This window comes from Rana temporaria, chromosome 5 (genome assembly GCF_905171775.1).
Source record: "Rana temporaria chromosome 5, aRanTem1.1, whole genome shotgun sequence".
Taxonomy (NCBI): Eukaryota; Metazoa; Chordata; class Amphibia; order Anura; family Ranidae; genus Rana; species Rana temporaria.
Genome location: NC_053493.1, coordinates 60,140,842 through 60,166,028, shown reverse-complemented (window position 1 = coordinate 60,166,028; position 25,187 = coordinate 60,140,842). Strand labels below are relative to the sequence as shown.

The 25,187-nt window shown below is 42.8% G+C and overlaps 2 protein-coding genes across 2 annotated transcripts in view; one reads left to right on the top strand and one right to left on the bottom strand.

The window, feature by feature from the left end:
* Window positions 1-1,844, bottom strand: part of LOC120940053 (integrin beta-1-A-like) — a 76,478-nt gene extending 74,634 nt beyond the window's left edge. Inside the window, exon 1 of the mRNA XM_040352634.1 lies at window positions 1,693-1,844. Within this exon, the coding sequence (XP_040208568.1) occupies window positions 1,693-1,764 (72 nt within the window). The 5' untranslated portion in view covers window positions 1,765-1,844. The remainder of the gene's footprint in view (window positions 1-1,692) is intronic.
* A 3,273-nt stretch (window positions 1,845-5,117) lies between these two features.
* The window catches only part of LOC120940052 (integrin beta-1-A-like), a 45,610-nt gene continuing 25,540 nt past the window's right edge, over window positions 5,118-25,187 (top strand). Inside the window, exons 1-5 of the mRNA XM_040352633.1 lie at window positions 5,118-5,394; window positions 7,675-7,741; window positions 15,641-15,726; window positions 20,679-20,895; window positions 20,990-21,160. Of these exons, the coding sequence (XP_040208567.1) occupies window positions 5,389-5,394; window positions 7,675-7,741; window positions 15,641-15,726; window positions 20,679-20,895; window positions 20,990-21,160 (547 nt within the window). The 5' untranslated portion in view covers window positions 5,118-5,388. The remainder of the gene's footprint in view (window positions 5,395-7,674; window positions 7,742-15,640; window positions 15,727-20,678; window positions 20,896-20,989; window positions 21,161-25,187) is intronic.

The window sequence follows — 25,187 nt, the reverse complement described above, 5'->3', positions numbered from 1 at the left end:
AGACTTACGCCGGTCGTATCTTAGCAATATTTAAGCGTATCTCAGTTTGAGCATACGCTTAAATATACGACGGCGCGGATTCAGAGTTATGACGGCGTAGCTACTGATACACCGTTGTAACTGTACCTGAATCTGGCTAAGGCTCCATTCACATCTATGCGACAAAACGCCCGACGCCGGACGCTTCTGCCGCTAGAGGGGAGAATTCCCATTGCTGTCTATGGAGATGGTTCACATCTCATAGACGCCGAACGCCCGTCGCCTGAAAAAAAGTCCCGGACCCTTTTTTTCAGGCGACATTGGCGTTCGCCCATTGACAGCAATGGGAAGAATCTGAAAAAAAAAAAAAAGATACACACTCGCGGCAAAATACGCCGCGTACGCCGTACGCCGCTGTCGCATAGATGTGAATGCAGCCTAATAGACTTTTATGGAGTTGAGTTTAGGATCTTTGGCAAAAACAACTCCAAAAGCTTCTAAACTCAAGTTTAGGAGCTGCCCGTGTACATGAAGTATTATGGCCAAAGTCAGAATTCTGAGATTAAAACTTAAGACCATTTATTTAACAAAATTCTGAATTTCAAAGTCAGAATTCTGAGATTAAAAGTCAGAATTTTGAGTTTCAAAGTCGGGGCTCTTCCATAACATATGGCAAAGCTTAAAAAAATCAGAAAGATTTTACATGTCTAGAAATAAAACTGTAAACATTTCTGTTCTATTTTTTCAAAAACCATGGGAAATGACGGACATCACAGAAAAACTGCATTTCAACACAATTTACTGTTTAATAAGGAATAGATAGCAAAACAATTATAAAACATTATAAACCCAATATAAGTTTGTTATCTGATCAGCTTCATCGTTCTTGATCTCATTTATAATTACAGTAGTTAGGACTGAGCTATGCTGCCAAACAGGCTGGGACATGACCCACCAGCAACTTTGCAGCAGGGGCAAATGTTGAAATTTAAATGAATTCTCTAATGCCTCAAGCCTCGTACACACGACCGAGGAATACGACGGGCGAAACACATTGTTTCCCTCGTCGAGTTCCTTGTTAGGCTGTCGAGGAACTCGACAAGGCAAGTTTCTCCATTCCCGTCGTGGAAATAGAGAACTTGCTCTCTTTTTGGCTCGTCGAGTTTCTCGACAGTTTCCTCGACGAAAATGTACACACGACCGGTTTCCTCGGCAAAAAAATATCTCCCAGCAAGTTTCTTGCTGTTTTTTGCCGAGAAACTCGGTCGTGTGTACGAGGCCTAAATGTCCATTGAGAGCCCATAGGAACCAAAAGAGTGTATGCAAACAAAGCATGTACAAGGTACATACAAATGCACCCTGTAATGTGCGTTGCAGCACATGCATGGGTGTGGACAGGGAGTGGAATTATTTTGGTATTTAAATGATCAAAGCTTTGTTTTGTATCATTATTTTCACAAATCATTATTTTATCATTGTGTTTTTTTTCCTCCTTTCTTCAATAGACCCTATACTGAAACGTTGTTATTGCCACTCTGCTGATACCTTCCAGTCACTGCCTTTTTTTAAATTAGAGATCTTTATAGAGCACTAACAATTTACACACCTCTTTATATATTGTACATTCACATCAGTTTCTGCTCTAAAGGAGCTTACAATCGAATTTCTCTATCCCACATGCATACATATAAATACTAGAGCCAAATAACCTACCGTCATGTCTTTGGCTTGTGTGGGGGAAACCAGCGTACCGTGAAGAAACCCACGCAAGCAGAGGAAAAACATACAAACAGATAATGTCCTGGTTGGATTGAAACTGGGGACCCTGGTGCAACAAGATAGATGAACTAACCACTAAGCCACTGTGCTGCACACTGCCTTGTGATTCTATTAGCCCACTGGTGCAGGAAGTCATAGCACTGTATTAATGTCAAGTCACTCTAGTGGAGCATACACAGAATCAAGCCTCCTACCCACCCCCTATGTGACAGCATTTGAAGCTTTTTGTCATAATTTTTTGTCCTGTCCTGTTAGGGAAAATAAGCTTGTGAATGCAAGTGCATTAGAAATATATCACGCTAACATTAAGATCAGAGAAAATAATATTTCTATTTTATTCCATGTTTAGTCTGTTTTTATACATTCTTCAGAAATAGATGACTCATTGGAAGAGATAAGAAAGCCAGCAAAGTATCTAGCTATCTATAGCTGCGCCCCCCCTTCTTCTTACAACATCATGCCACGATTCTACCCATTTACTACAACTAGGTGAGAGTGTTTGGGACCATAGCGGTTCCCTCTCTTTTCTATGTTCTCCATTATGTTTATTACCTTATTATTATGGCATTTTTCTTTTTTATTATAGATACCCGTACACTGTGTATCTGCTCCTGATGAGTGTTTAAGTGAACACGAAACGCGTAGAGCCGTTTAATTATTATATGTCACAGTGTATATGTTCAATATCTCCTTTCCAATATTCTACTCTTATGAACCATTATATTTTTTATATGCTACCAATACAAAGTTGGTCTACATATACTGGATTTATTATTGTGGTTATTTACCTTAGACAATTTCACAATATCATGTACGTTCTAGATTTTATGTACTACCCACTACCATTATGCATTACCATGTATGTTATGTTGGACTAATTGTGTACCATTATGTAACTTCTAGTTTGTGACTATTTTAGCTTTTAGTACTATTATAATATCCCATTTTGTATATGTTATGCCTCCTTTGTTTGAATTAAATATATTTTTACTATATATGTTGGTTCATATTTCAGTAATGTGCTTCATACAAAGTCCCACCCTTAGTTGTTCCCTTCAATTTATCGGTGATGGAGGCATGCTAGTTATTGCCTCAACTAAAAGTCCCAACCTTCGCCTTAGGCCCCCTTTTTATCTAGCATGTCTGACAAACAACATTCAGTTTCTGATGAGTGTATCTCGCAAACAAATGGAGTTTTTTTTACATCAAGCAGTGTTTGCCCTCTACTGTCAGCTACTAGTATCACACTATAAAGTAAAATTATGTATATCACTTCCTGATTCAAGGATTATTGGGAAAAGATCCTGGAAGGTGGTAGTGAAGAGAGAGAAGGTCTCAGCCTTGTGTCCCATCCATGCTACTAATACCAGATCAGAAGAGATTATTATGCAAGTATTTCTATGTTCTAATAGTTTAACTGAAGCTGTGCATAGCTTCTTGAGTGTATTGCTGTATTGAATTCCATATGTCCGGCGCCCTGCATGTAGATTAGGGGCCGGGCACATGGATTAGGGGGCGGCACCCCTGCGCCTCTAATAGAGCCGTTGCCACTGTCCAGTTGTCCATTTACAAATATACATAATCTACAGGGCCACAGAAAAACATGGCTCCTTCCTAAAACACCAGAAAGAGGTTATACCAGCCCATATTTAGCAGCAAACCCTGCCCCTGAAAACCTTTCTCTGATGAAGTCAACAGGCTGCATGAGAGACACTTCCCCTATATGCTCCCTCCTACTGAAAACTCCAAAAAAAATCTGTGCATGCTCCATAGATGGAATTAAGCATGACTATTGTCCCCAGGGTCCCTAACAACCTGGCCTCTGAAAAGTAGATTGCTTCTGTCACTACCATCCCTTACTATGATATTAGTGAAGGTATTGTGAAGGTGTTTTTCCTATGTCTGACTACCTGTACTTTGTCCATATCTGATGTTCTGTGTACCAACCATTTGCCTGTTTTCTCAACCACGTTTCTGTCAAACAAAACGTTTGTTCTGTGTACCAAACATTTGCCTGCTTACTGACTATGCCTCTGCCAGCCATCTGAACTGATCTTGGCCTGTTTATTGACCACGTTTCTGCCTTCCACCTGAACTGACCTTGGCCTGTTAATCTACCATGTTTTTTGCCTGCTGCCTGGGTTGATCTTTTGCCTGTCACTATAAAAGAGGGACTGAAAAAAACACAGGGGTCTCACGTATGCAGAGTCAGGGGCTCCAGAGTATTTATTCAGAGCTGAAAAGTAAGCTTTTGGTTTTCACTGGGTTTCCCGAGATTCCGATCAGGAGCTTTGAGGAGCTTTGCATAAGAAGAAGCCTCTACTCCTGTCCAGGCCTTACCTGACCAAGGCCCTAACCCTGATGTTTCTGCCTGCTGCCTGGACCAATCTTTTGGCCAATTGCTGACCACGTCTATGCCTACTGATTGTACTAACCGTTGCCTGTTTATAAATCATGTTCCTGCTTGCCACCTGCACCAATCCTTTGACTATTTTATAACCACATCTATGCCTGCCACTAGTACTGACACATCTGCATGTCCCACTGGCTTATTCCTGTGTGACACCAGTACCGCCCATTCTCTGTGGACAGCAGCACTACTAGAACCACAGGTAATCTTTTGTTTACCCTTTGCTCAGTCTCTTGTACTTCCTGGCTGATGAACATAGCATTGTGCTATGGAGCAGCCACATACCATTAGGTTAAACCTGCTTGGCTTTTAGGTACAGGGACTGCTGTAGGTAATGCTACACTATGCTGTATTAACTAACCACTCATACAGAGGCGACCATTTTAGTACATTGTTTATATACAATTTTTGTGATACACAGGTTGCAATGTTGAGTACATAATCAGTCCAAACATTAAAAAGGTCTTACACATGTGGTATCCCCATACTCAGGAGGAGTACCAAATCTGTTTTGAGGGTCAATTATTTTATTGATTTTTTTTTTAATTATTACCAGCAAACAGAGGTTACAGGCAGTGCCAAAACATACAAGAGCAATAACATTCACCAAACCAAAAAAAAGTTACCTCTTTATTTTCCTCTCCCCCAAGAAGGCTAACAATTGTAGAATTGTAGAAATGTTGAATGAAATTCTACTAGTGTATACCCAGCTCATCAAAAATTGAATAATGTTTGTCAGACACACTAGATACTTCGCTGACCACCTTAGTTATTCTTGACCAATGAGTCATCTATTTCTCAAGAATGTATAAAAACAGACTGATCTTGGAATAAGACAGAAATATTCTCATAAAAGATCTTGATGTCGATATGTTTCTCATGCAATATCTTTCACAGGCTTCTTTTCCCTAAGGACAACAGGACTTTAACATTTCCACAACCAGACCCAAATACTGTCACATGGGGGCTGGGAGGAGGATTAGCTCTGTAGTATGCTCCACTAAAGTGACTTAATTTTAGCTAGCTATGACTACCTGTACCAGTGGGCAAACAGAATGACAAGGCAGTCAGAAGCTCAGTGACATAGTGGTTGGCACATCTGTCTTCCTGCATTGGTCTGAATCCCAACCAGGACATCATCTGCTTGCAGTTTGCACGTTTTTGCTCTGCTTCTGTGGGTTTCATCAGGGTACACCGGTTTCCACTCACACTCCAAACACATGACGGTAGGTGAATTGAATTAGTATTTGTATGTATGCATGTAAAATGGAGAAATTAGATTGTAAGCTCCTTGAGGACAGGAACTGATTTACATGTATAGTATGTAAAGAGGTGTGTAAATTCTCACTGCTATATAAACATCTGTAATAAAAGATATAAAATAAAAAAGTCAGTGATTGGAAAGAATCAGCAGGGTGGAAATAGCAGAGTTTTAGTTAAGGGTCTATTGAGGAGAGGAGGAAAAAGAATCATGCTGATAAAATAATTAGTTTACGAAAATAACAATTTAAAATTGAAATTACTAATACCTTATTTACTAAATGCAGCTAAAGCGCTTATTTCAAAATATTGGTGTTAACAGAATGTTCCCACAAGGAAAGAGTGGATTACAAATGTAGACTTATGTTTAATGGAAGAATTCATGAAGTCACACAAAGATTCTGTTGATTTATTTTTTTGAGACATTGGGAATTTTGTTGAGATTGGTGAAAATGTATGTGGATTTGATAAAGAAAAATTTGGATTTACAGTATGTGGTATATGAAAAGGGGGTAGACATGTTTGTGATGGAAAAGAGGATATTTTGTGGAGGCTCAGTGGTTGTGAAGGAATTACATAAAGGGGTACCGGATGGTGACTTTTGTTAACTGAACGCCACTGAGAGACTAGAAAGGGAGAGACTTATAGTATTTGGTCGAGAGACTAGAGTAGATAATGAGCCTAAATGGCAATCTCAGATCAGTAGCATGGGGTGCAAAGTAAAACTTCCAGGAGTAGTGTCCTGGTGGCGAGAGGGAAGAAGAGTAGAGGAGAATTATAGAGATATTAAGTTGTATGTTGTATGTGAAAGAGAGGTGTTTCTTTTTTGAGATACAGTATGTGTTGGAATAAGGGAGGGGAGTCTAAAAAAAATTGTATGTCAATAAATTGAAAATATTAAGGACAGAATAATAAAAAAAAATGAACAATGCAAAATAAAGCTTTGAACATTTGAATACAAATTTCACCAAACATTTACCAAATATTTATTCCTAATGGCATCCCCACTCACCAGCAAATGTGCACAATTTTCACACATCAAACCTTGTAGATTGGCGTGATCTAAATAACAAGGGTCAGGGACATCTTTCCCTGTGTTTCCCGCGAATAGCGCAGCCCATTGAAATGAATGCGTTGCCCTACAGGCAGCACATAACCGCGTAGAACAAAATCTAACTTGGTGAGTGCTGAATTTTTTCAGAGCTTATTTACATGGCTGGCATCGGTCTGCAATACATCTAGTGTTAGAATTTCTAAAGATAGAGAACTGGTAATCAAGAATTTGGTAGCTACAACAAAATGTGTTTAGCAGCCTTTACCAGCGTCAGCCATTTTTACTGCTCTAACGCTGGTCCTCAGAATGCGCTGGCCCTGGGTTTATTTTACAGCTTGAAATTACCTATGCCACTTATAGCTCCTAAAAGCCTGTGTGTGCATGAGGCCATAGAATAACATGGAGAGGAGTTTTTAAGCTGCAAAAAAAAAATCAGACACCCCTAACGACAGTTGTAAAAACATCCTGTGTGCATAAGCGCTAAGCTTTCGCAGACTACAAGCTCAAATTACTCTATATTTTATCCTTCTCTTCTTACCCCCCCACCCGCAGCTACATGTAAGGAGGAGGAAGGAGGAATGAGGGCTGAGACCTAGAGCAGCACAGAAAGCAATTAGACACATTCAGAAGATAAGAGGGTAATACTGTACTGTACATGCCTCGTACACAAAAAAACGTTTTTTCCGTCGGAATAAACTCAGACGCATTTTTGCGACGGAAATCCTCTCAAGCTGTCTTAAATACACACGGACACACCTAATTCCAACCGTTAAAAATGCTTCCGAGCATGTATCAAATTGTTTCCGAGCATGCATGTTTTTTCATACAGACGAACGGAATTTCCGATAGAATTTTTTTCCATGTTCTCTTTCTAAGTCCGTCGGAATTTCCGACAGAAATTCCGATGGAAATTCCGAACGTGTGTACGCGGCATAACAGATGATTATAAGGAGTCATGAAACACTTGCTTTTTTACCAGTAATAGCAGAAAGTGGTGGCAAAATTTACCACTAGCTGTGTTGTGTGAATGCCTAGAAATAAATTGTTTAGGTGGGCCCTCACCTTAAACAGAATTTGGTATATTTTTGTTCATCTAAAATATCAAATCTGTGGAAAGTTGGACTGATGTATGGATAGTTTGAAACCTTTCAGCAATTTAAGCCATTAATGAAAGTATATTGTTTCTTTACAGATGGCGTTTAAACTTATCTTCATGGGGCTGTGTCTTGTTTCATTTTTATACAGCAATGCTCAGCAAAGTGAGTATGACTTTTTTTGTGTAGACTTCTTTGCCTTGCTTTCCTTGGAAATGTTCTGATGTTAGATAAATATTTTTCTTTCCAGAAAATTCTAGTCCCTCATTTGATACATTTTTGTGACTGCATTCGATTATTTTATATTGAATGGTACCCTAAGATGATGCAGCAGTATAGTGAGGAATCTTGTTGCTGCAATTTTTCTTTAAGCACTTTGCATCTCTGGATATACAGAGTGTGAAGGGTGTAAAAACAGCATCTGACTATCATGTAAAAGTGATCTGGATGGCTGTAGAGTGGCCCAATTACTTTTACAATGTAGGTAGTGTGGTGCTCCCTGCCAGACCCTATTCTCCTTTGTGGTCCTGTAGTTCTCCACCCAGCACAACATCAAGTGATATCAAGATGATGAGCAAGAGAGGATCGTAGAACATATGTCCCCCAATCATCTCTGCTGTCAATGAAGCCGGAAGCGATCATCTTTGTGCTTTCCCGGTTCCAGAGCTGTCATTCTCCAGCTGCTGTAGCTGGTGAAGCAGCTAATCAAGCACAATCTGTGCTTGATTAGCTGCATTTGAGGGTAGGGGAGACAAACTATGAGTCTTAAAGACCTCTGATGTCTGTAGCACCCTCCTAGGTAGGTGCTAGGATAGTTAGGTAAGTGATAGTGTGTGTTTTTGAAAGGTAGATTTAGTTGCCACACAGTAGATGTTGCTGTAAATATCTGTAAAGTAAAAGCACAGTTTGGCTTACTGTACCCAGGGAGCTGTGATTGTTTAGCTAGGTCTGCTCTGTGTGCTCTGCTGCGGCCAGTCTGCTAGACAGCTCTCTCTGTATCAAGGTAACTTGAGAAGTTTCTGGATGATGGTGTGGAGCTATGCAGATGACAGCATATTGATACAGGCTCAACCTATCCCAGAGAGGCAGGCTCTGAAGGCATCCTTGGAGACTGTATTTATTCGGGGAGCACACAGAGCTCTGAGTCTTGTCCCAGAGTGGAGTCCAGTCTGAGGGGGGCACGCTGCCCTCCAAGTTAAAGTTGATGCTATGTCTGCTGTTGTGAGGCCTCAGGTGGCTGAGCTGAGGGCCTGGATGCTGAGGCCCTGGTGATGAAGAAGAAGCTGACTGGGGGAAGTTGTCTGCCATAGATCTGTATGGTATCACTGGAGTGTATTGCTTGGGAGACTGAAAGGAGGCATCCATCTGTCCTTGAACCTTGTGGGTACAGACACTGAGAGATCTTGAGGACCTTGTGCTTTAATTACCCCCCTGGTGCCTATTATAGTCAGCTGTGGGTCTATTAAAGGGGACACCGTCTGGTGTCCTGAAGAGTTCTGCCCAGACATTTTCCTACCTAAAGGAACTTTGCTCTTGTGGCTCTAACTACTACATAAGCTGAAGTCTACTGCTTGTTTCAAGCCCAGACTTCATTATAGCTTGCTCAAGAAAGGAAAACCAAGTTCTCAGTTGTACATAGTTCTTATCTTTGGAGTATCTCACCACTTCTCCCAACCCTAACCAAGTTCTCCAAAAAAAATAAAAAATAAAAATAACATTCCCTAGACTGGTCCTTAGAGAAAGAGTGAATGAGCCTGTTGTGTGCCTGGCTACGGGACAGAAGTTGAGTAGACCTGGAGAGTAATTCCTGTGGCTCCTAAGTCTTGATTCCCCATATAGATCTTTAGTTAGACCTCATTTAGAATACTGTGTCTAGTTCTGGAGACCTCACTTACAAAAATATATTGATAAAATAGAACGAGTCCAAAGGTGGGAAGAAGGAAGTACAGTCTGGAGGAAGGAAGGGAAAGGGGAGACATGACTGAAACCTTTAAATACATAAAGGGTATAAATAAGGTTCAGGAGGGCAGTATTCCCATTCAATATTTTTTTTACTAAGCAAAAGGATATAAAGTACAAAACTGTAGAACAAGTATTACATCGCAAAAGGAGGCTCACCCAATACAGTGTAAAATTAGTTTGAAAGGAAATTTACAGAGGAATATATAGTAACTTAATGCAAGTTAAATTATAGCCGGAATCCCCCTAAATGTATAGTTAACATAATATCAAATAATCCCTGTAAATGATAAGAACCATGAGGTCAATATCCTATAACAGTTCAAATAGAAAGGAGCACCTGAGAGAGAGAAAAGAAAAAGAGAAGAAAAGGTAGACCTAGAGATCTGCATTGAAAACTGCAGAGGGATGGGAAGTCAGCAGGATTTGCATATTTTAGGCCCAAGGATCTCAAGTCTTTTCGAATTGCTTTACTGTGTCACTATACCAGAAATCTTCTCATGAACCATAGTCCATGAGAATCTATAGTATAAGGCCATATGGCCTGCCATTCCATAGCAACCCAGTTGGGGTTCTCTCTTCTATAATAACAGATAATTGTGTTAACTGAGCTGCATGGTAAGCCAAGTTATTTTATTTTTTTCGTTCAGCCAATGGACTAAATTAAAAAAAAAATGATTCCTGCATCCACACAAGCAATGTGGATGCAGGAGTCCCCCCAGCCTGGACCTTTTATTCTGACAGCCCTGTTCGACAGAAGATGATTGTTAGATTGTCTAACAGGGAGGGCTACACACAGTTCTACATTTTGATTCGTATGTACCCAGCTTTATGTAGCACCCTTGACCTAAACAGGGCTGCTAGTAAATTTAGTTGTACTAGGTAGTAACTAGCCTGGCTAATTTGTAGTCTACCTCTTCTGTCAATAGGTGGCACTGTTGCCTTTGGCATTGGGATGATATATTACAGTGAATTCAGGTTATGAGTAAATATGTTGTCTCAGCTAATTAGCAGGAGTTTCCTTTGGGCGCTTTGCATGCTGCGATAAGCTATTTATTTGGAAGAAGTAAGGATTCTTTCCAGGCCGGCTCTGGCCTGGGTGGGCGTGTGAGGAGCAGCAGCAGAGGTGTAGGCCTGAAGCCTAAAGCCTAACCACATGTGTAGAGTCTTAGCCTGAGGGGAGCCTGATCGTTGCTGGAGGTAAAGGAGAAGCAGTTGCCAGAAAAACAACCACTCCTGTTGCCAGAGGCAAGTTTAGAAGGGATGGAGTTCTGAAGGAGTGCCAGAGCAGGCACTACACTAGCCGTGGACGGTGAAGTAAGGGGGAAAGCTTCAGTAGAGACTCATCCAGGAATACATCCGGTAGCTGTGAGTAAAGCTTGAAGGATTACAGTGGGTAGCTTTAAGTAGAGCTTGAAGATGAGTACAGCGGGTAGCTGTAAGTCAAGCCTGAGGGATACAGTGGGTAGCTGAGAGTCCGAGTAACCCAGCAGGTAGCGTGGGTGATACTTGAAGAACACAGTGGGTAGCTGTGAGTTGAGCTTGAGGGATCCAGCAGGTAGCTGAGAGTCCAAGAAGCTCAGGGGGATACTGTGAGATGAGCTTGAAGAATACAATGGGATACTGTGAGTGAAGCTTGAGAAGTCCAGCAGGCAGCTGGGAACTAAGCTTGAAGACCTACAGTGGGATATTGTGAGTGAAGTTGTTGCCATAGGAGACAGCAGTTGCTACAAGATACAGATCGCTGCATTCAGCCTAAATGCCCTTTTCTGTATTGTTGTCTGCCTAGTTCTATTTTTGTCTGCAGAGTCTGCAAAGTTGCTATTGCATTTGCCTAACGGTGTCCTATGCCCTAACCCTATCTACCCTGTTCCTGTTAAGAGAAATAAAAACTCTCCTTTTAATTTTTAAAAGTGACTGGCGTCCATCTTTCCATCTTGCACTACACTCACCATGCCTGAGGAGGAATGTCATCTTTACCTGACTCTGGGGGGTTCACCATCAGGCCCTTAGAGGTCGTGGAGACCGCTACATTTAGAAAGTATTATTTTACCGAAAGAGTAGTTGATGTTTGGAATAGACTTCCACCAAAGGCAGTAAGTCAGTCAACAGTAAGTGGATACAAATATGCTTGGAACAAACACTCAAAGTAAAAAAAAAACATACTATATATAAATAAAAAAGGGGCAGACTCAATGGACCACTTGGTCTGATTTCTGCTGTCATTCTATATTAGAACTGGCTTTTTTTAAAATACAGTCCTTTTATTAACTTTTTTTTTCTTCACTACTTGATCACATGAGCACATTGGTCGTTCCCAAGTCCCCTTCTAAATAGCAGGCAGTGGGTACTTGATGTCACACACAGACGGGGAAACCTTCTACAGGAGATAGCACTGCATCCTGTACCACAATACAACAAGCCCGACCATGGATGCAAACTGACCATGAAAACACAAATCTTATCATGTGCTTGCCCCGGTCAGTGTACATCAAGGAAATAGGGGACTGGCAGTATCAATCAGGTATTTAATTAGAAGGCAATAAAAAGTATGCAGATTATAATGTGCAGCATGTCCATGGACCAACACACATATAAATAAAACTTTTTTTTTAAAGTACACTTTAAAGTAACCCTGTCACCCTACACACACCTACAAAACACACACATACACTTGTTTCAGGGGTTCTCCTTGAAGAGTTGTTCACAAGAATGCCTGAACCAAACACAAAGTCTCTTTCAAGGTTTTTATTGAACAAAGTTCTCCAACAGAGGGGTAGAGGGATGGGGAAAGACTCAGGTACCTTTGCTTTGCGGATCACGGGTACAACTTAGATCCAGAGGTTTAACTCGGCTCCACACTGGATTTCAGCAACCACCAGATAGGCCTACTCTCACCGGCCTAGCAGCTGGTGCGAAGCTCGTCAAAGTCTCTGCCACAGACTTGATAAGTGTTGTCAGGCCATCCCACGATCTTCTGCCACAAGATCGCATAACCACTCGCACACTTTGTATAGTTCCAATAAAGTACACGACTCATGGTGCCAAGAATCTTTCAGCCAGGCCGGCAGCACAGTGAGGTAAATTTGCCCGGCTACATCCTTCAGTTGAATCCCACTGGTTCAGCTTCCTTTCGTAGGTAAGGTAGCAAAGGACCATCCCTGGATTAGTAGGCCCCAGAAACTCCTGGGCCTACTCTCAGTTGCGAGGCCTCGGGCCAGCCGGCCCCGAGGCTACAAAACAGCTTACACATCCCTGAGGCCAGGAGGGCCATCAGGTCAGGATCGGGAAACTAACCCCGCCAAAACGAAGTCTGTCCCTTAACCACTATCCCACCGGGCCTATTTTGGCACTTCTCTCCTTTATGTAAAAATCAACATTTTGTTTGCTAGAAAATTAATCAGAACCCCCAAACATTATATATTTTTTTTTTAGCAGACATCCTAGGGAATAAAATGGCAGTCATTGCAACTTTTTTTCTCGCACGGTATTTGCGCAATAATTTTTCAAACACCTTTTTTTGGGGAAAAAAATGGTTTCATGAATTAAAAAATAACAAAATAACCAATTTTTTTGTATAATGTGAAAGATGATGTTACGCTGAGTAAATAGATACCTAAGATGTCACACTTTAAAATTGCGCACACTCATGGAATGGCGCCAAACTTTGGTACTTCAAAACCTCCATAGGCGACGTTGAATTGTTGCACACGCTCTAACGCACGCGACGATACCTCATATGTGGGGTTTGAGCGGCGTTTACATATGTGGGCGGGGATAGGGGCGTTGTAAAAAAAAAAATTCATTTTATTTTTATTTTACTTCATTTTTTTATTTTTACACTTTATGTATTTTTTTATCACTTTTATTCCTATTACAAGGAATGTAAACATCCCTTGTAATAGGAATCAGTGTGACAGGTCCTCTTTAGGGAGAGATGTGGGGTCAATAAGACCCCACATCTCTCCTCCAGGCTTACAAGCATGAAATCGGTGAAAAACATTCACCGATCTCACACCGACAGCCGCGATTGCGGCTTTGTTTACTTCCGGGTACCGGGCGTGACGTCATAACATCGCGCCCGGGCCTCCGACGGTCATAGAGATGACTGTGACCGTCTGGTCACCAGTCATCTCTATGGTTCTGCAGCGAGCGCCTGCCGATTCGCTCTCCGGGCCCCCAATGGCACGGGAGAGCCCGGAGAAGCACCGGATGGCGGCGGGAGGGGGGGTGTCCCCTCCCGCTGCCTATAAGAACTATCAAGCGGCGGAACTGCCGCTTTGATCATTCTTATTGTGCACAGAATCGCCGGCTGAAGACAGTGATATCTGAATGATGCCTGTAGCTGCAGGCATCATTCAGATATCACTGCACAAAGTGGAGGACGTATATTCTCGTACTGCGGTGGGCAAGTGGTTAAGTACCCCTCCCCAGAATGCACACTGGATTGGCCAAGCCTCCTGAGCTGCTTCAGCTGAACTGAAACAGAACCAACAATTTAGCATGATCATTCTAAACTAAACTACAGCTCAGGCAACTAGAATTTAACATATAGCACCTACTCAATGGGAGCATAGCGCTACACACTACACATGTTACACAGTATAATGCCATGAATATCTGACTGAATCTGGGGCAATCATTTATGGTTTACTCTAAACTGATGAGATGTAAGAGTATATAAAGCACTGCCTATTGATCATTTTGGGTGTCATCATTTTGTGGGTACACACAGTTTTTTTTTGTTTTGTTTTAAATCTTTTTAATAATTTTCATTGAAATAAATAACATTACAAAACATCTACAATAACATTCCTACATGCCCAACTACATATACAATTCCTAGAATTGGAGGCGACGTGCTGACGTCACCGCGATTTGAGGACCTGTTCTGACACGCCGGCCGGCTTCTCTTTCTCTGCTGTTATTTTTTTATCCAACTGTAAGTGTTACTACCTTTTTTTATTAAATATCTTTACGATATCACGCCATGTGAGTTCTCTTTCCTCCTCTCACATATTGGACCTGCTGTTTCTCCTGTTCCACCATTGGCTGAGACGTTCCATTGCTGCCTACTGTGTATATCCCCTATGCTCTGACTGATCCTGATGGATCATACGCTCTGGAGGGACTGTATATACAGACAAGTTCTACTTCAGCACACCCAGCGATTTCAGCTTGACTAGGTCCGTTAGGACCTTCCTTTGTGGTAAGGGTCAGCAAGTTGCATTTTTCCATATTGGAGCCAGACTTCACCTTTCTGTTTTGGGGTGTCACGCTCCAAACCTGATTTTCACTTGGACTATTAATCATTTGTTTTCACTCACGTGTACTCTACAATCTTGATTGACATTTCCACATAGCCTTCTGTCATCTGAAGGCCTTCAATTTAGTTTTTTAGCGCTACTCCATTTTTTTGTATAAGATTTTATGTTAGTATAACATTTTTGAGTTAGCAGCTTGTTCACTATTTTTTGGTAAGCGCACTTTTTTCCTTTTTAATTCCTAGAATAGACATACCACAAAAATCTTTAAAATATCCTTTAATATATAATTATTCCTCATCTTCTCTCTCTCTCTCTCTCTCTCCAAATAAAATAAAAAATTACATAAGATTTTTAATTAAAAATGTCCCCTTCCTTTTTCTTCCCCCTCTTCTTCCATTTCCCTTCCCTCAGAAGTGAAATCATTGTAATTGTGGGGACACACAGTTTTGAGGCTTGACATACTTGGTATATACTTACTCTACATTATCTCATCTTTAATTGTGTGCAAACAATAGGAATTAAATTGTTTTTGTGTGCAATAAAATGTAATATGTATTTTTTTCCTGAAAATAAACATTTGATATTAAGTTGCACACATATTGTGCAACATAAAGAATTGCACCTACTATATTTTTATTCTATAAGGCATCTGCTTTCAGGTAATTTTATAGCCGAACATTAACAAATGTGAAAACAAATAAAAAATTGCACTAGAGGGGAACTGATTAAAAAATTAAATATATAAATGGCTTTTAGAAAACTCTTGCCTTAAATTGGCATGAGACTGCATTACGTTGGACTGAGTGTCAGGGTAAATAATGTAATATTTTTTTCGTAGGTGGAACAGAGTGTTTACAAGCAAATGCCAAATCTTGTGGAGAATGTATACAAGCTGGACCAAATTGTGGGTGGTGCACAAAAGTAGTAAGTTAGGATGAACTGTTTGTGGTATCCAAAAGGAATTTATAATTGTGCGGCTACATAATTATTGGATTGGATTGGACTGGATTTATTGGATTTGCTATACTCTGGTTTTAAAAAATGTATTGTACTCAAGTATGTATTTTTAACTCAGTACGGTACCTTCTATTGCTCTCAGCCTTCAGCATACTGCTATTTACAGGGGGGGGGGCTGGCTCCAATATGGGACATAAACTGTAACATTTAGTAAAATTGTGTACAGTAGTTTATATAAAGAGTATTCAGTTTATAAAGACATCGGCAACATCAATTTTTAAAAATGCAATTCAGTAACATGGCAGTTGATGGCCTTTTCTGTCAATATTAGTATGGCTGACTTATACACATGGTCATGGTTAGAATCACAGAGAATACGAAATCGGAAGTACGATCTGTCAATTTTTGGATTGTTAGTATGGTGCTTTCAACAGCCGATTCCGATTTTTCATTTGACAAAAGCTGAATGTGTACACTATATAATTGTGGTTCTTCGATTTTCTTTTAATCAGTACGGTTTTCATCCGAAAAAAAATCACGAGCGAGACTATGCATGCTCAGAAACGAAAAAATATATACAAAACTATTCAAAACATTACGTCACTTCTGACATTGTATTCTGTCGTACGAGAATTTTTGTATGGTGAGTAACCTCTTTGTGATGTTTGTGATAGATCACTGTGACCTTTGCCCTTTTTCTTTTCGACATAAGACTAGCATGACACAAAAAACAGACAAACGGTCATCCGAAAATCTGATCATGTGTACGAGGCTTTAGTCTTTTGTTCTGGATATTTGACCCAAGAATTTTACTGAAATGCGTCTAGCCTTCTTGATCATACAGATAACTTTTGATGTACAACATTGGCAGAGTGGCATCAGTTAAACCAATAAAAAAAGAATGGTAAAAGTCAGGCAGCTTAAAGCGGAGGTCTGCCCACCACCGCAAAAATTAAAAGCCAGCAGCTACACATACTGTAGCTGCTGGCGATTAATAATAGGACACTTACCTGTCCTGGAGTCCAGCGATGTCGGCATCGCAGCTGATGTTTCCATCAGCCAGAGGCGTACTAAGCATGGGGCGGAGGGGGCGGGCCGCACCGGGTGCCACACACTGGGGGGGTGTCAGGCCAACGCAACCCCCTCCGCGAATGAAGAGGACTACTTAGCGTGCGGCATGATGATGGCGCATCGCACGGTAACAGGGAGGCAGCGCTAGACACAGCTGAAGCGTGGCTTTTCAGGGGGGGGGGGTGTGACTCGTGCGAGCCGTACCCATACCCGGGACCGCAATTATCCCCTTCTCTGTGGCAGAGCAGCGCCCGCGGCTCTGATAGATACGGCTGTGACTGTCTGACACTGACAGTCACACAGCCGAGGAGCGTGAAGCTGCAGCCGCCTCCCCCTGTGCTGTGCTGCCTGTGTGTGTAGACAGTGTAACACGCGGCGCGCTGATGATCATCTGTCTGACCGTCTGACGGCATTATGGGTCTGAAGGCAAGGGGGGTGTGTGCACTATTGTAAGGGGGGGGGGGTGTGCTGTACATGAGGGGGGGTTCTGTATTCTGGGGGGGGGTTCTGTATGTATTGGGGGGGGATGTTCTGTATTGTAGGGGGTGGTATCTGTATAGGAGGGGGGGGTTCTGTATATCTGGGGGGGTTCTGTATTGTGGGGGGGGGGTGTTCTGTATTGTAGGAGGTGGAGTTCTGTATTGTAGGGGGGTGGTATCTGTATAGGGGGGTTCTGTATTCTGGGGGGGTTCTGTATTGTGGGGGGGGGGTGTGTTCTGTATTGTAGGGGGTGGTATCTGTATAGGGGGGTTCTGTATTCTGAGGGGGGGGGTGTTCTGTATTGTAGGGGGTGGTTCTGTATATGAGGGGGGATTCTGTATTCTGGGGTGGTTCTGTATTGTGGGGGGGGATGTTCTGTATTGTAGGGGTGGTTTCTGTATATGAGAGGGGTTCTGTATTGTGGGGGGGGGTGTTCTGTATTGTAGGGGGTGGTTCTGTATATGAGGGGGGATTCTGTATTCTGGGGTGGTTCTGTATTGTGGGGGGGGGGGGTGTTCTGTATTGTAGGGGTGGTTTCTGTATATGAGAGGGGTTCTGTATTGTGGGGGGGGGTGTTCTGTATTGTAGGGGGTGGTATCTGTATGGGGAGGGGGGTTCTGTATATGAGGGGGGTTCTGTATTCTGGGGGGTTCTGTATTGTGTGGGGGGAGTTCTGCATTGTAGGGGGGAGTTCTGTATTGTAGGGGGTGGTATCTGTATAGGGGGGTTCTGTATTCTGGGGGGGGGGGTGTTCTTTATAGGGGGGGGTTCTGTATTGTGGGGGGGTTCTGTATTCTGGGGGGTTCTGTATTGTGTGGGGGGAGTTCTGTATTGTAGGGGGTGGTATCTGTATAGGGGGGTTCTGTATTGTGGGGGGGGGGGTTCTGTATTGTAGGGGGTGGTTCTGTATATGAGGGGGGATTCTGTATATGAGGGGGGATTCTGTATTCTGAGGGGGTTCTGTATTCTGTAAGGGGTCCAGAGGTGCAGGATGCTGTGCAATGTAAAGGGGTCCAGAGGTGCAGTGTAATGTAAAGGGGTCCAGAGGTGCAGGGTGGTGTGTAAATGTAAGGGGTCCAGAGATGCAGGGTGCTGTGTAATGTAAGGGCTCCAGAGGTGCAGGATGCTGTGTAATGTAAAGGGGTCCAGAGGTGCAGGGTGCTGTGTAATGTAAAGGGGTCAAGAGGTGCAGTGTAATGTAAAGGGGTTCAGAGATGCAGGGTGCTGTGTAATTTAAAGGGGTCCAGAGATGCAGGGTGCTGTGTAATGTAAAGGGGTCCAGAAGTGCAGTGTAATGTAAAGGGGTCCAGAGTTGCAGGGTGCTGTGTAATGTAAGGCAGTGGTCATCAACCTTGCCCTGCAGGGCCCACTAACAGGCCAGGTTTGCAAGATAACTGAAATACATCACAGCTGATATCATTTGCTCCTCAGTGATTGCAGTATTCTAGACTGCATCTCCCCAAGGTAATACATAAAACCTGGCCTGTTAGTGGGCCCTGCAGGACAGGGTTGATGACCACTGATGTAAGGGGTCCAGAGATTCAGGGTGCTGTGTAATTTAAAGGGGTCCAGAGATGCAGGGTGCTGTGTAATGTAAAGGGGTCCAGAGGTGCAGGGTGCTGTGTAATGTAAAGGGGTCCAGAGGTGCAGGGTGCTGTGTAATGTAAAGGGGTCCAGAGGTGCAGGGTGCTGTTTAATGTAAAGAGGTGCAGGGTGCTGTGTAATGTAAGGGGTCCAGAGATGCAGGGTGCTGTGTAATGTAAAGGGGTCCAGAGATACAGGGTGCTGTGTAATGTAAAGGGGTCCAGAGGTGCAGGGTGCTGTGTAATGTAAAGGGGTCCAGAGGTGCAGGGTGCTGTGTAATGTAAGGGGTCCAGAGATGCAGGGTGCTGTGTAATGTAAAGGGGTCCAGAGATACAGGGTGCTGTGTAATGTAAAGGGGTCCAGAGGTGCAGGGTGCTGTGTAATGTAAAGGGGTCCAGAGGTGCAGGGTGCTGTGTAATGTAAAGGGGTCCAGAGGTGCAGGGTGCTGTGTAATGTAAAGGGGTCCAGAGGTGCAGGGTGCTGTGTAATGTAAGGGGGTCCAGAAGTGCTGTGTAATGTAAAGGGGTCCAGAGGTGATGTGTAATGTAAAGGGGTCCAGAGGTGCTGTGTAATGTAAAGGGGTCCAGAGATGCAGGGTGCTGTGTAATGTAAAGGGATCCAGAGGTACAGGGTGGTGTGTAATGTAAAGGGGTCCAGAGGTGCAGGGTGCTGTTTAATGTAAAGAGGTGCAGGGTGCTGTGTAATGTAAGGGGTCCAGAGATGCAGGGTGCTGTGTAATGTAAAGGGGTCCAGAGATACAGGGTGCTGTGTAATGTAAAGGGGTCCAGAGGTGCAGGGTGCTGTGTAATGTAAAGGGGTCCAGAGGTACAGGGTGCTGTGTAATGTAAAGGGGTCCAGAGGTGCAGGGTGCTGTGTAATGTAAAGGGGTCCAGAGGTGCAGGGTGCTGTGTAATGTAAGGGGTCCAGTGATGCAGGGTGCTGTGTAATGTAAAGGGGTCCAGAGGTGCAGGGTGCTGTGTAATGTAAAGGGGTCCAGAAGTGCTGTTGTAAAGGGGTCCAGAGGTGATGTGTAATGTAAAGGGGTCCAGAGGTGCAGGGTGTTGTGTAATTTAAAGGGGTCCAGTGATGCAGGGTGCTGTGTAATGTAAGGGGTCCAGAGATGCAGGGTGCTGTGTAATGTAAAGGGGTCCAGAAGTGCAGTGTAATGTAAAGGGGTCCAGAGTGCTGTGAAATGTAAAGGGGTCCCGTGGTGCAGTTGTGGAGAGGGGGTACACAGTAGTGACAAAGAGATATTGAAGGATGCAGGGGGCACAGTGGGGTGTTTTTACATTTTACCGGGGGGGGTGCCAGATATTGGATCCGCCCCGGGTGCCAAATGTTCTAGGTACGCCCCTGCCATCAGCTGTCGGGTGCTGCCACCGCCATTGTGGGTAAGGGAACCCAGTAGTGTAGGCTTATGGTTTCACGCCGGGAACCCTACTGTGCATGTGAGAGGCTTCGCCCCTCTCTCCTACTGGCCTGGCAACAGGGGGAGGAGGAGGGAGCCAAGCGGTGACATCAATAGCCATGGCTGTGGCTCCCGGAAGTGGGAACAGGATATCTGTCAAAGACAGGTATCTTGTTCCCCCTCCCCCGAAAGGTGCCAAATGTGGCATAGGAGGGGGGAGGAGACAAATGAGCGGAAGTTCCACTTTTGGGTGGAACTCCGCTTTAAACTGGCATAACAAGTTAGAAGACATTTTTATTTTATGCAGTTGATATTATTTATGCACTTGATTTACTTTCCATGCACTTTAATCTCTATACCTTATTCCTAATTTTAGGATTTTTTGCAAGAAGGTGAGCTCACATCTGCACGCTGTGATGACCTTGCTGCTTTGAAAAGTAAGGGCTGTCCAGAGGATGACATTCAGAATCCCAGAGGAAGCAAAGAAAAGCTAAAGGACAATCCTATAACAAATAAAACCGAAGGAAAACCTATGAACTCCTCCAACATTACACAGATCAGACCCCAGCAGTTACATTTTGAACTAAGACCAGGTAAAAAAAATGGGCTCTGACTCCTGAGCATAGTGGGTTTCTGTGTATAAGCTTTTGACATGTGTTCTCTAATTTGTATCTCTTTTTTGTATAGGAGAGCCCCAGACAATAAATATAACATTCAGAAGAGCAGAGGATTATCCTATTGACTTGTATTATCTTATGGACCTGTCATTTTCCATGAAAGATGATTTAGAGAATGTAAAAAGCCTTGGCACAGCTCTCATGGAAGAAATGAAAAATATTACTTCAGATTTCAGGATAGGTAAGAGTTACATCATAGGCTTGTTATAGAAGAGATAAGACAAACCCTCCTCTAAATCACTGTACAGTAGCCGTGCAATTTAAATTGTATTAAAGTATATTGCTGCTTGGGTATAAAAAATGTAACTAAACATTATTTATTTTTTTATCGCATAGGGAAAATACTTCCCCTATGTGATACTATTTTTGTGACAGGTTCTCCTTAATGAGACCCCTGATGTCTCACTTACCCTTCAATGAAGATGTTTCTTGTAGTTTGTTAGCAGATTTGCACACATCTCAGGAGGGATTTTGGTCCACTCTTCTTTATAGATCTTCTCTAAATCCATATGGTTTCTTGGCTGTCGCTTGGCAAATCAAAGTTTCAGCTGCCTCCATAAATTTTCTATAAGATTAAGGTCTGGAGACTGGCTAGGACATTCCATGACCTTAATGTGTTTCTTCTTGAGCCACTCCTTTGTTGCCTTGGCGGTATGTTTTGGGTCATGCAGGAAGACCCATCCATGACCCATCTTCATTGTTCTAGCTGAGGGAAGAAGGTTCTCATCCAAGATGTGACAATATATGGCCCGGTCCATTGACCCCTCAATGTAGCAAAGTCGGCCTGCACCTTTAGCAGAGAAACAGCCCCAAAGCATGGTGTTTCCACCTCTGTGTTTGACTGTAGGGATGGTGTTCTTAGTATCATAGTTAGCATTTTGTCAGTCGAGTTAATGCCAAAGAGCAAATTTTTGGTCTCATCTGACCACAGCACTTTCTCCAAATCCTTCTCTGAATCATTTGGATGTCCATTAGCAAACTTCAGATGGGCCTGTACATGTGCTTTCTTGAGGAGGGGGACCTTGCGGGCACTGAAGGAATTCAATCTATGGTGGTGGTTTGTTTGGTGACTGTGGTCCCAACTGCCTTGAGATCATTCACAAGCTCCTCTCGTGTAGTTCTGGGCCGATCCCCCACTTTTCTCATGATCATCCTTACCCCATGAAGCAAAGTCTTTCATTGAACTTCAGACCAAGGTGATTGATGGTTATTTTGTATTTTTTCAATTTGCGAATAATCGCTCCAACAGTTGTCTCCTTCTCACAAAGCTTCTTGCTGATGGTCTTGTAGCCCATTCCAGCCTTGTACAGGTCTACATTCTTGTCCCTAACATCCTTTGACAGCTCTTTGGTCTTGCTTATGATGGTTAGGTTTGAATGGGAGAAAGAGAATCTGTGGACAGGTGTCTTTTATACACATAGCGAGTTGTCGTTAGGAGCACCTTCTTAAATTGACAGGACTAATTTGCGTACCACATGAGCACATACTGTAGCCAGAATTATTGTTGTTTGGTAGGGGATCAAAAACTTTTTTTACTCACTGAACTGCAACTCAGTTTATGACATTTGTATAATATGTTTTTTCTGGATTTATGATTGATATTCTATCTCTTTCATTTAAAATACACCTATGATAACAATTATAGACCCTTCATTTCTTTGTAAGTGGGCAAACTTACAAAATCTACAGGAGATCTGTAACGGCACCCCAAATGCGAAAGGGGTTAAAGCCGTTTAGGATATTCCCTTCCCGAACACAAGGCAGTTACCGACACTCCACAGTCAGGCGAACGAGACCCATTAGAATAATTCCCCCCATTAACGAGACACAGCCCTGTTTGAGGTTCAAGCAGGAATTACTGTATTGGAAGGAAACAGTCCCTTTTTTTATACACTTGAGAATACTGAACAATGACCCGGATCCACTCACATCACACAATGGTTACCTAACGAGCCCCCAATACACATCATTCTCAATACATCTCTTAGCAGACAAAATGACTCAGAGACCTGACCGAATTTACGTGAGCTAATTAACTACAGCTGATGACTCATACACATGACCTTTACGTTTTCCCAGACTGGCTGTCTGCTAACTTACAATACACATTATCATAAATACACCTTCACACAATTACAGGGTCAATTAGCACAAGCCACAATTTGATGCAGAGCAGCCACACTAGAATGAGTCACTATTCTAATATGGCATATATCCTGGGAGATATTATGAATAAACATTACAGACCCATTTTAAAGCAATCCAAGACATATTCTGAATGTCCATTATTTTCTGGCTCAATCTGAGCCCAAAAGTGATTCTTGTTACAAGGTTTAAATAATTGTTTCCCCCCTGTATATGTGAATAGGTGAAAGTTCTGGAAATATGTTTATTGATTACATTATGGAGAAACATTTCAGAAACATATGGTGGTGGAAAGTCCAGTTTTATCCCAAGATTAGAGAAGACTCTGGACCAGTAGATTTGGATAAGAGGACAGAATCAAACATATGAAAATGATCCACAGGGTCAGCAGCACGACATGGTCATTGTGCATGGGCCTGAAGACCCATCTTAGCCAACCGCTTTGGCATATAATAGAGACTTTGAATAAATATGAAGGCATTATAAACCTTCCTACCTGCACTTTGTGTTTTTCACCTTCATAAACTGTGCATTGATCATGTAGTTACATGGATTAGGCAATTTCATGTGGCATTGCATGGCATTGCACATAAAAAGGCCTTTGCCAAGTAACTATAGACCTTTAGGTTTACTGTAACGGGAGTCACTTTAGGGACACAGGGTGAATGAGAACCCCACTATGGTCTGTGCTAGTCACATTTAATGCGGTATAAATATTGTGTATATTGTGTATATATATTGTGTGTTGGCTGATGTGTACTATTAAGCTTGCTGTGATGGGTGGGGTGTGATTGCATTCTATTGTCTATTGTGCTAATTAAGTCTAATTAAGTCTGTGGTGATGTCGATTAGAGCTTGGTAGACAGTCTGGCTGACTATTATGGGATGTTTAAGTGTCTTGCTGTGAGGAAAGGGGGGGGGGAAATCACTCCAGCAACACCCCCCCCCCCCCCCCCGCTAAGACTGTTTACTAAAGGAGAAGTTTGAACACCCCTGACCTGTATCACCATTGTCATTGGACAATTTAACCCACCCTGTTTCCCAAGGGTGGGAGGGATGTATTTTGAAGAGAAATGTGTTACCATGTGCTTGCAATAAAGGTCTATTCGTTTTGGAACCAGAGACAGAGCTGTGTGTCTCTCATTTCTGGGGGAAATCCAATGGGTCCTGTCTGCTGGATTGTGGAGTGTTGATAAGCTGTCTTGGGTGGAATGGAATACCGTAAATGGTGTTAACCCCTGACTGTTACATTTACCTTCTATCGTTGGGAAGATACTGGAGCCCCACATTCTTATTTAACTGGCATCTAGGTGTGTTCTTACCTGCCTCGACACATGGCTCTGAATCATTTTAGAAAAGCATTTTAGAAAACAAGCTTGTCTCATGTTTAAATTCTGCACCACTGAGACCGCGTACACACGGTCGTTCCAAACCGATGAGAATGGTCTGACGGGCCATTTCCATCGGTTCACCGCTGAAGTGGCCTGATGGTCTGATGTGCACCACCATCGTTCCAAAAACCGATCGGGTCAAACACACGACGTGCTGAATAAAACGAAGTTCAATGCTTCCAAGCATGCGTCGACTTGATTCTGAGCATGCACGGGTTTTGAACCGATGCTTTCTGTACTAACCATCGGTTTGGACCGATCGGGCAGCGGTCCATCGGTTCGATTTTGAAGAATGTTTTAAAATTTTGGACCGAAGGAAAACAGACCGATGGGCTATACACACGGTCGGTTTGGACCGATGAAACTGAACCTCGGTTCATTCTCATTGGTTTTGTCCGATCGTGTGTACGCGGCCTAAGTTGATTCCACACCGGGGGCGCATAGGGAAGCCACCAGACCTCTTTTTACAAAGCCTTGCACATCGTGATTGTGGCTCCTTTCCTGGGCAGGGGGAATCCTCTCTGCTGCTCTATAGTATTAGAACAGCAGTACTATACCAATGGTCCCATTCGAGAGGAGACAATCATTAGATTGACTCCTCTTGAAAGGGAATGACCACAGATAGATTGAAATTAGGCTGCTTAAGTTGCCCTTTGTATGTTGGAATTTTAC